The sequence below is a fragment of the Bos grunniens genome, chromosome X (assembly GCF_055505025.1).
Source record: "Bos grunniens cultivar Pamir isolate PY7600 chromosome X, Bosgru_T2T1.0, whole genome shotgun sequence".
Classification (NCBI taxonomy): domain Eukaryota; kingdom Metazoa; phylum Chordata; class Mammalia; order Artiodactyla; family Bovidae; genus Bos; species Bos grunniens.
The window spans coordinates 80,170,384-80,182,636 of NC_141194.1; the positions used below are offsets into that span (position 1 = coordinate 80,170,384).

The window sequence follows — 12,253 nt, forward strand, 5'->3', positions numbered from 1 at the left end:
GATGACAGAGGATGAGATGGCTGGATGGCATCACTGACCTGATGGGCATGAGTCTGAGTGAACTCCAGGAGTTGATACTGGACAGGGAGGCCTGGTGTGCTGCAATTCATGGGGTCGCAAAGAGTCGGACACGACTGAGTGACTTATCTGATCTGATCTGATCTGTTATATGTTTTCTACAAGAGACCCACCTCAAAACAGGGGATACATACAGACTGAAAGTGAAGGGCTGGAAAAAGATTTTCCATGCAAATAGAGACCAAAAGAAAGCAGGAGTAGGAATACTCATATCAGATAAAATAGACTTTAAAACAAAGGCTGTGAAAAGAGACAAAGAGGGTCACTACATAATGATCAAAGGATCAATCCAAGAAGAAGATATAACAATTATAAATATATATGCACCTAACATAGGAGCACCGTGATATGTAAGACAAATGCTAACAAGTATGAAGGGGGAAATTAACAATAACACAGTAATAGTGGGAGACTTTAATATCCCACTCATATCTATGGATAGATCAACCAAACAGAAAATTAATAAGGAAACACAGACTTTAAAGAATATAATAGACCAGTTAGACCTAATTGATATCTATAGGACATTTCACCCCAAAACAAAGAATTTCACTTTTTTTCAAGTGCACACGGAACCTTCTCCAGGATAGATCACATCCTGGGCCATAAATCTAGCCTTGGTAAATTCAAAACAATTGAAATCATTCCAAGCATCTTTTCTGACCACAATGCAGTAAGATTAGATCTCAATTACAGGAGAAAAAATATTAAAAATTCCAGCATATGGAGGCTGATCAACACGCTGCTGAATAACCGACAAATCACAGAAGAAATCAAAAAAGAAATCAAAATTTGCATAGAAACGAATGAAAATGAAAACAAAACAACCCAAAACCTGTGGGACACTGTAGAATCAGTCCTAAGGGGAAAGTTCATAGTAATACAGGCATACCTCAAGAAACAAGAAAAAAGTCAAATAAATAACCTAACTCTACACCTAAAGCAACTAGAAAAGGAAGAAATGAAGAACCCCAGGGTTAGTAGAAGGAAAAAAATCTTAAAAATTAGGGCAGAAATAAATGCAAAAGAAACAAAAGAGACCATAGCAAAAGTCAACAAAGCCAAAAGCTGGTTCTTTGAAAGGATAAATAAAATTGACAAACCATTAGCCAGACTCATCAAGAAACAAAGGGAGAAAAACCAAATCAATAAAATTAGAAATGAAATGGAGAGATCACAACAGACAACACAGAAATACAGAGGATCATAAGAGACTACCATCAGCAATTATATGCCAATAAAATGGACAATGTGGAAGAAATGGACAAATTCTTAGAAAAGTACAACTTTCCAAAACTGTACCAGGAAGAAATAGAAAATCTTAACAGACCCATCACAAGCATGGAAATTGAAACTGTAATCAGAAATCTTCCAGCAAACAAAAGCCCAGGTCCAGATGGCTTCACAGCTGAATTCTACCAAAAATGTAGAGAAGAGCTAACACCTATCCTACTCAAACTCTTCCAGAAAATTGCAGAGGAAGGTAAACTTCCAAACTCATTCTATGAGGCCACCATCACCCTAATACCAAAATCTGAAAAAGATGCCACCAAAAAAGAAAACTACAGGCCAATATCACTGATGACCATAGATGCAAAAACCCTTAACAAAATTCCAGCAACGAGAACCCAACAACACATTAAAAAGATCATACACCATGACCAAGTGGGCTTTATCCCAGGGAAGCAAGGATTCTTCAATATCCGCAAAGCAATCAATGTAATACACCTCATTAGCAAATTGAAAAATAAAAGACATATGATTATCTCAATAGATGCAGAGAAACCCTTTGACACAATTCAACATCCATTTATGATAAGAACTCTCCAGAAAGCAGGAATAGAAGGAATATACCTCAACATAATAAAAGCTATAGATGACAAACCCACAGCAAACATTATCTTCGATGGTGAAAAATTGAAAGCATTTCCCCTAAAGTCAGGAACAAGACAAGGGTGCCCACTTTCACCACTACTATTCAACATAGTTTTGGAAGTTTGGGCCACAGCAATCAGAGCAGAAAAAAAAAATAAATAAAAGGAATCCAAATTGGAAAAGAAGAAGTAAAACACTCACTATTTGCAGATGACATGATCCTCTACATAGAAAACTCTAAAGACTCTACCAGAAAATTACTAGAGCTAATCAATGAATATAGTAAAGTTGCAGGATATAAAAAATTAACACATAGAAATCCCTTGCATTCCTATACATAAGTAATGAGAAAATAGAAAGATAAATTAAGGAAACAATTCCATTCACCATTGCAACAAAAAGAATAAAATACTTAGGAATATATCTACCTAAAGAAACTAAAGACCTATATATAGAAAACTATAAAACACTGGTGAAAGAAATCAAAGAGGACACTAATAGATGGAGAAATATACCATGTTCATGGATTGGAAGAGTCAATATAGTGAAAATGAGTATACCACCCAAAGCAATTTATAGATTCAATGCAATCCCTATCAAGCTACCAATGGTATTCTTCACAGAGCTAGAACAAATAATTTCACAATTTGTATGGAAATACAAAAAACCTCCAATAGCCAAAGCAATCTTGAGAAAGAAGAATGGAACTGGAGGAATCAACCTGCCTGACTTCAGGCTCTACTACAAAGCCACAGTCATCAAGACAGTATGGTACTGGCATAAAGACAGAAATATAGATCAATGGAACAAAATAGAAAGCCCAGAGATAAATCCACACACCTATGGACACGTTATCTTTGACAAAGGAGGCAAGAATATACAATGGACTAAAGACAATCTCCTTAACAAGTGGTGCTGGGAAAACTGGTCAACCACTTGTAAAAGAATGAAACTAGACCACTTTCTAACACCATACACAAAAATAAACTCAAAATGGATTAAAGATCTAAACATAAGACCAGAAACTATAAAACTCCTAGAGGAGAACATAGGCAAAACACTCTCTGATGTACATCACAGCAGGATTCTCTATGACCCACCTCCCAGAATATTGGAAATAAAAGCAAAAGTAAACAAATGGGACCTAATTAAACTTAAAAGCTTCTGCACAACAAAGGAAACTATAAGCAAGGTGAAAAGACAGCCTTCAGAATGGGAGAAAATAATAACAAATGAAGCAACTGACAAACAACTAATCCCAAAAATATACAAGCAACTCCTACAGCTCAATTCCAGAAAAATAAACGACCCAATCAAAAAATGGGTCAAAGAACTTAATAGACATTTCTCCGAAGAAGACATACAGATGGCTAACAAACACATGAAAAGATGCTCAACATCACTCATTATCAGAGAAATGCAAATCAAAACCACAATGAGGTACCATTTCACTCCAGTCAGAATGGCTGTGATCCAAAAGTCTACAAGCAATAAATGCTGGAGAGGGTGTGGAGAAAAGGGAACCCTCTTACACTTTGGTGGGAATGCAAACTAGTACAGGCCACTATGGAGAACAGTGTGGAGATTCCTTAAAAGACTGGAAATAGAACTGCCTTATGACCCAGCAATCCCACTGCTGGGCATACACAGTGAGGAAACCAGAATTGAAAGAGACACATGTACCCCAATGTTCATCGCAGCACTGTTTACAATAGTCCATCAGCAGATGAATGGATAAGAAAGCAGTGGTACATATACACAATGGAGTATTACTCAGCCATTAAAAAGAATACATTTGAATCAGTTCTAATGAGGTAGATGAAACTGGAGCCTATTATACAGAGTGAAGTAAGCCAGAAAGAAAAACACCAACGCAGTATACTAACACATATATATATGGAATTTAGAAAGATGATAACAATAACCCTGTATACGAGACAGCAAAAGAGACACTGATGTATAGAACAGTCTTGTGGACTCTGTGGGAGAGGGAGAGGGTGGGATGATTTGGGAGAATGGTATTGAAACATGAATAATATCATATATGAAACGAGTTGCCAGTCCAGGTTCGATGAACGATACAGGATGCTTGGGGCTGGTGCACTGGGACGACCCAGAGGGATGGTACGGGGAGGGAGGAGGCAGGAGGGTTCAGGATGGGGAACATGTGTATACCTGTGGCGGATTCATGTTGATATATGGCAAAACCAATACAATATTTTAAGTTAAAAAATAAAATTAAAAAAAAAGAATGAATTAAGTTATATTGATTACAAAAGAATTCAGGAGTCTTTACCAATACAAATCAATGAATAACAAAGTGGGCAAGAAAATCCTTCCGTAGAGTATGCCAACTAATAAAGGAAGAAAGAATAATAAAGTGAGAAAAATTATCAGTCTACCATCACATAATAATAAATGGTTCGGAGATGAATCATCAGTGGATTCTAAGTCCATTGGGTTAAAGCTTATTGGGAAATAATTTCTTAATTTACAAATATATGTAGATTTTTCTATTTACCTTTTGGTAAACATTTCTATTTCATTTTAATTTGAATCACTTTATGATTACAACACTTGAAATTTATTGAGAATTAATTTATGGTCAAATATATGGTCAATTTTGAGAAATATTTCTTGAAAATAACATAAAAATGTATTTTTCACTTGTCAATGAGTTCAGCTTTTTTCATTGTCCTCATACAATCACTGAAAAGAGTGTGTTAAAATCTTATACCATGATTGCAGATTTGTTTGTCTTTACAATTCTGTCCATTTTTTACTTAGTAATGTTGAGGCCATATTATTACACATATACATGTTTATTATGCTGTGTCTTTCAAGTGAATTAAATCCTTCATCATTATGAAGTAACTGTTCTTTAAAATTATTATTTTTTGCTGAAAAATATATCCTGGTAAATTGTTAACATAGCTACACGGTCTTTCCATTGGTTAGTGCTTTTGTGGGGTACCTTTTTAATCCTTTACTTTCCTTGTAATTTGTATATGCTTCTTATAAACAAACACATAGATTATTTTTTCAACTCTTGCCTGAGAGTCTTAGAATATTTACTTCCATTTACAATGAATATAACTACGGATATATTTGGTTTTAATTCTGCCATCTTAGTACATGTTTCTATATTTTGCCACCTGATTTGTATTTCCTTTCTTTTAATATTTTATTGCCTCCGTTTGGATTTATTATATTATTCTCTAATATTTTTCTATAAATTTGGAAGTTAAACATTTCTTTTCTATTAGTGATTACCTTTGAATGGACATGTTATACTTAGTTATCAAAGCTTAATATTAAATATCATTTTTATTTTTCTCCTAGACAATGAAAAAGTTTACTTTCAACCCTCTGTTCTTATATGCTATTGCTTTGTGAATTTTGGTTTCATTATTATGCTGAGTCTATAAAAATTATCATTATTGTTTTATAAGTCAATGTTTATGTTTAACTTCACATTTACCATTTGCATTGCATTTAGTCACTTCCTGCATCTCCAGCCTTCCATTTGTGGCCATTTTCCTTTGTTTAAAGATATCCTTTATTATTTTGTTAATTAAGAGTTTGCTTTTGTCATGTTCTCTTAGTTTTTGCTTGTCTGATAATGTCTTTATTTCACTTTGATTCTTGAGTGATTCTATAATTTTGCTGAATATATGATTCTAATTTAGCATTCACTTTTTAAAAACTTTATTTTGTATTGGGATATAGCTGATTAATAATGTGATAATTTCAGACGATTAGTGAAGGGACTCAGTTATACATATATCAGTTATACATATATTGACACTACCATTTGAATGGTAGTGTTGAAGGTAGTGTTGAATGGTAGTTCTCACTGTTGTTGAGAAGGCATTCATCCATCTTATCATTGCTTTATTGAACTAAACTTGATCTTTTTTTTCTTTAAGGTTTATATTTTCTCTTTTTCTGCAATGTCACTATGAAGACTCTAAATGTGGACTGCTTTTTATTCATTCTGCTTGAGACTTGTTGAGCTCTTTAAATGTGAGTATCCATGTCTTTCATCAATTTGAAAAGCCATTATTTCTTCAAATCTTGTTTTCCTACCATTCTTTTCTCACCTTGTGGAACTCTTCTAATTTTATACTGTATGTCTATTATCTTCTTATTTTCTCTTTTATAATCTTCCAATTTTCCTTGCTTCATTCATCACAGTTTCCTGTAACTGACATCCAGTAATGCTCTCTTAGTCTTCTCATCCAGTAATGCTTTCTCTTGTCTAATCTGCCTTTGAGTTCTAAAGTTTTCATGTCAGTGCTTAAGTTCCACATTTTCTCATTGTTTATTGATTGTATCTTAAATGTCATGTTTTATAGTTTGCAGTTTCTTGCTGAAATATTTAAGTTTAGCTTATAATTTTCATGTGCTGTGCTGTGTTTAGCCACTCAGTTGTGTCTGACTCTTTGCGACCCTGTGGACTATAGCCTGCCAGGATCCTCTGTCCATGGGAAGTCACCAGGGAGGAATAATGGAGTGGGTTGCCATGTCCTCTTCCAGGGGATCTTCCCAACCCAAGAGTCAAGTCCAGGTCTCCCGCATTGCAGGCAAATTCTTCACCATCTGAGCCACCAGGGAAGCCCAAGAACACTGGAGTGGGTAGCCTATACTTTCTCCAGGGGATCTTCCCAACTCAGGAATTGAACCAGGGTCTCATGCATTGCAGGCAGATTCTTTACCAGCTGAGCTACCAGGGAAGCGCTAATTTCCATGTGCACACTACAAACAAAACACACTGTCTTGTTTTCTTCATGTTGTCTTATTTCTTCTTTTCCATTGAATCCTTCCAATCAAGGACTGATGTTGAAGCTGAAACTCCAATACTTTGGCCTCCTGATGAAAAACTGACTCATTGGAAAAGACCCTGATGCTGGGAAAGATTGAAGGCAAGAGGAGAAGGGGACAACAGAGGATAAAATGGTTGAATGGCATCCCCAACCCAATGGACATGAGTTTGAGCAAGTTCTGGGAGTTGGGGATGGACAGGGAAGCCTGGCATGCTGCAGTCCATGGGGTCGCAAAGAGTCTGACACGACTGAGCAACTGAATTGAACTGATATGGTTCATGTTGTCTTGTTTCTTCATGTGCCTGTTTATCATTGTATTTCAGTTACAGGAATTAAAAATAATTGAAAGAAATAATTTCAAACCTAGGATAATTTTTTTTTTGCTTCTATCAAGAAAATTAGAAAGGTCAAAAATATGAAATCATTTTATTCCAATTTTCAGGCTCAATATTTTTTTGGTTACATAGGTGACTTGAATGAAGCCTGAACTCCATGTCAATGGTTGTTTAACTCTGCTTCATCTGTATTTCTAGTGTACAGGCCTTCGGGATCCAAAAATAAGCTCAAGTTGATTGACCTTTGCCAGGCTCATGAGATTAGAATGAGCTTCTCAACCTTTTTATCACATCTTCAGGTTTGCAAATGCTTCATTAGCAGACACGACCCAAAAGTCATACTCATTTTTCTGGATCTCTGTCTTTCTGGATGTCTCACTATTTTATTATCTTCTCAATGCTTATAATTTTTTTCCATATTTTTGTTGTCTTTAGCACAAGAATCTGTCTAAATTACACAGGCTGTAATTGTTGGAAGTTAATACTTTTGTAATTATTAGAAGCTTATGGCAGAAAGTGAAGAGGAACTAAAAAGCCTCTTGATGAAAGTGAAGGTGGAGAGTGAAAAAGTTGGCTTAAAGCTCAACATTCAGAAAACGAAGATCATGTCATCTAGTCCCATCACTTCATGGAAAATAGATGGGGAAACAGTGGAAACAGTGTCAGACTTTATCTTTTTGGGCTCCAAAATCACTGCAAATGGTGACTGCAGCCATGAAATTAAAAGATGCTTACTCCTTTGAAGGAAAGTTATGACCAACCTAGAAAGCATATTCAAAAGCAGAGACATTACTTTGCCAACAAAGGTCCATCTAGTCAAGGCTATGGTTTTTCCTGTTGTCATGTATGGATGTGAGAGTTGGACTGTGAAGAAGGCTGAGCGCCGAAGAATTGATGCTTTTGAACTGTGGTGTTGGAGAAGACTCTTGAGAGTCCCTTGGACTGCAAGGAGATCCAACCAGTCCATCCTAAAGGAGATCAGCCCTGGGATTTCTTTGGAAGGAATGATGCTAAAGCTGAAACTCCAGTACTTTGGCCACCTCATGTGAAGAGTTGACTCACTGGAAAAGACTCTGATGGTGGGAGGGATTGGGGGCAGGAGGAGAAGGGGGATGGTAGAGGATGAGATGGCTGGATGGCGTCACTGACTCGATGGACGTGAGTCTGGGTGAACTCCAGGTGTTGGTGATGGACAGGGAGGCCTGGTGTGCTGCAATTCATGGGGTCGCAAAGAGTTGGACACGACTGAGCGACTGAACTGAACTGAACTGAACTGATGCTGTTGAACTGTGGTGTTGGAGAAAACTCTTGGAGTCACTTGGACTGCAAGGAGATCCAGCCAGTCAATCCTAAAGGAAATTAGTCCTGAATAATAATCAGAAGGACTGATACTGAAGTTGAAATTCCAATACTTTGGCCACTTGATGTGAAGAACTGACTCATTGAAAAAGACCCTGATGCTGGGAAAGATTGAAGGTGAGAGAAGGGGATGACAGAGGATGAGATGGTTGGATGACATCACTGATTCGATGGACATAAGTTTGAGTAAGCCCCGGAAGTTGGTGATGGACAGGGAAGCCTGGCATGCTGCAGTCCATGGGGTTGGAAAGAGTCAGACATGACTGAGCAACTCAACTGAACTGAATGCTTCTAATATTCTGATTTAATTTAGCTGTGTATTTCTTTTGTAAGCACCATAAGAACTAGCATCTTCCTAGAGAAGCTCTTCAGGATGGAGATGGTAAAAATCTGTAAACCTTTGGACATATAGTTCAAATTGTGTATATAGATGCACTTTTCTTTCTGGAAGATGTTTCATTGCTTTTTATCTAAAGGTGTGTGTGTGTGTGTGTGTGTGTGTGTGTGTAGCCACCTATAATAGAACAATCTTAAAACTTAAATTTATTTTATCAATAAATCCAGAGTCAAAAATCTTTCAATGATATTAGAAACATGGTCTTGATCTTGTAAAATTTACTGAAATCTTTTACAGAAACATAACTTTGAAGAATTATTTAATGAAACTCTAACTTTAAATTCCAACTGGAAGAGAAAAAACAAAAGGAAAAAAATGGATTATATGCCAATCAGTTAAATTTTGTGACTTGAATATTAGCGTTCCATCACTTCACGGCAAATAGATGGGGAAACAATGGAAATAGTGAGAGACTTTAATTTTTTGTGCTCCAAAATCACTGCAGATTGTGACTGCAGCCATTAAATTAAATGGTACTTAATCCTTGGAAGAAAAGCTATGACCAACCTAGACAGCATATTAAAAACCAGAGACATTACTTTGCCAACAAAGGTCTGTCCAGTCAAAGCTATGGTTTTTCCAGTAGTCATGTATGGATGTGAGAGTTGGACTATAAAGAAAACTGAGCACTGAAGAATTGATGCTTTTGAACTGTGGTGTTGGGAGAAGACTCTTGAGAGTCCCTTGGACTGCAAGGAGATCCAACCAGTCCATTATAAAGGAAGTCAGTCCTGAATATTCATTGGAAGGATTGATGTTGAAGCTGAAACTCCAATACTTTGGCCACCTGAAGCAAAGAAGTGACTCATTGGAAGAGACCCTGATGCTGGGAAAGATTGAAGGCAGGAGGAGAAGGGGATGACAGAGGATGAGATGGTTGGATGACATCACCGACTAAATGGACATGAGTTTGAGTAAACTCCAGGAGTTGGTGATGGACAGGGAGGCCTGGTGTGCTACAGTCCATTGGGTTGCAAAGAGTCAGACATGACTGAGTGACTGAACTGACTGACTGAACTGAAGGTATGCAAATTTAAAATATAAGCAATAAGATCATTTCTATCCCTTCAACCTCCCCCAAATCTTCAAAGAAACCAATAGATGTTTTTCTTTTTGTATAACCAGAATTCAAGGATACATTAAAAAATATGGGGTAAATAGTATATTTTACATAGATTAACAGTATAAATTTAGACACGTTTACTTTGTGAAGATTTGTATTGCACTATAAAATTTTCTACTGAAGATACAGAGTTAGAATAAAAATGCTAGGATTAATATTCTGGGATAGATTGATCTTTTCCAAGATTTAAATGCTCTATTTTAAAAATTTAAACTTTGCCATATATTTTTGTCATCTTCAAATCATTTTAAATATCTCACAGGTATGTGTCTGTGTTGCAGAATTCATTGGCACTTTGACTCACAAAATAATTTAGCAGCATAAATGTGAACTTTACTTTTGCATATGCATATGCTTTACATTTCTTTCATTATTGTTAACCTAAATATCAGATAAATAGGTTAAGAATAATCATTAACTAGAAGAATCCCGATTAAACGCAAATGTTACCAGTCGACGTCTGTACGTTGTTCACAGTACATAATCCGAAAGTATTGAGCATAGCCGCTGCAATTCTACTGGCCAAGAAAGTTAATTACCTAAAGAAATTGCCCAAACAATAGCAATCTTCATGATGGCCTTAGTCCGTGAATTGAAACGGCTATGCTCAATAGGATTACGTATTGCTACATACCGATCCAGCGAAATAGCGCAGAGGTGCATGATGGACGCTGTAGAAAATAAAACATCTAAAGAAATCCAGACGGGGCACAAATATCTAGGTAGTGGCCAGACATAATCTGAAAGAGAACAGAGAGAAGACAAGAAGAACATGTTATGCAAATTATACTGACTATAGTTTTAGTCTATTTTTTCTCATAATCTAAATTTTTAAAAGGAAGTGAAATTTGGTATGCATTGTTTTTCCATAGTAATGATGATGACAATGATGACAATAACAATAATGCATTCAGTGTTACATATATTATTTTTTATTGAGGTAAAACTTACATATTATAAAATTAATCATTTAAAATTGTGCAATCCTGAAGCATTTAGTGCATTCACATCATCATGTAACCATCTCCTCTTTCTAGTTCTAAAACATTTCATCATTGCAAAAGGAAACTTCTACCCATTAAGCAGTCACTCTCCATTTTCCCATTTTTCACCCTCCTACCCGTCCCCCTCCCCAGCCCCTGAAAATTTCTTATTTGCTTTTTATCTCTTGAATTTAGCTAATCTGGGTATTTCATATAACCAGAATCATACAGTAGGCAACATTTTGTGTCTTACTTCTTTCACTTAGCACAGTATTTTTAAGGTTCTTCCATTTTGTAGCTTCTATCAGTACTTCATTCTTTTCTATCACTGATGCTTTTATCAGTTGAGATTTTTTTTTTTTTTTGGATGCTCTTATAAATGGAATTGTTCTCTCAATTTCATTTATGATTTTCTCATTTCTCCTGTATAGAACTATAATTAATTTTCATGTATTAATCTTGTATCCTCCAACTTTGCTGAATTCATTTATTAGATCTATATTTTTACGTGTGGGTTCTTTAGGATATTCCATATGAAAGATCATGTCATCTGTGAAAAGTGGTAATTTTATTTTTTCTTTTCCAGTTTTCCTCTGCCCTTTATTTTCTTTCTTGTTTGATTTCTCTAGATAGACTTTCCAGTGCAATGTTAAGTGTAAGTAGTTAAAGCAGATGTCTTGTCTTTTTCCTGATCTTAAAGTGTAATCTTTCATTCTTTCATTATTGAGCCAGATGTTAACTGTGGGTTTTTCATAAATGCCCTTTATCGTGTTGAGGAAGATTCCTTTTATACCTAGTTTGTTGCATGTTTTTATCATGAAAGAGTGACGGGTTTTGCTAAATACCTTTTCTCTATCAGTAGAGATGATCCTGTGCTTCTCTTACCTTTATTGTATTAATGTGATGTATTATGTTAATTGACTTTTATATGCTGAGCCATCTTTCATTCCTGGGATAAGTCACACTTGGTTATGATGTATAATATGATGCCAAATTTAGTTTGCTTTTATTTTGTTGAGGATTTTTTGCATCTATATTCAAAAGTGACATTGGTCTATACTTATCTTTTCTTGTAATCTGAATTTAGTATCTGGATAATGCTGATCTCATAGAATGAGTTACAATTGTTCCCTCATCTTTTATTTTGTAGGAGTTTGAAAAATACTGGTGTTAATTCTTCTTTAAATGATTGATAAAATTTTCCAGTGGAGCCATCTGGTCCAGAACTTGTCTTGCTGGCAGGTTTTTTGATTATTGATAAAATGTCTTTACTTGTT

The 12,253-nt window shown here is 35.7% G+C and overlaps 1 protein-coding gene across 1 annotated transcript in view; it reads right to left on the reverse strand.

Annotated features, from left to right (window-relative positions):
• HTR2C (5-hydroxytryptamine receptor 2C) overlaps positions 1-12,253 on the reverse strand; it is a 345,435-nt gene that overhangs the window by 81,875 nt on the left and 251,307 nt on the right. Inside the window, exon 5 of the mRNA XM_086387142.1 lies at positions 10,533-10,733. Within this exon, the coding sequence (XP_086243268.1) occupies positions 10,533-10,733 (201 nt within the window). The remainder of the gene's footprint in view (positions 1-10,532; positions 10,734-12,253) is intronic.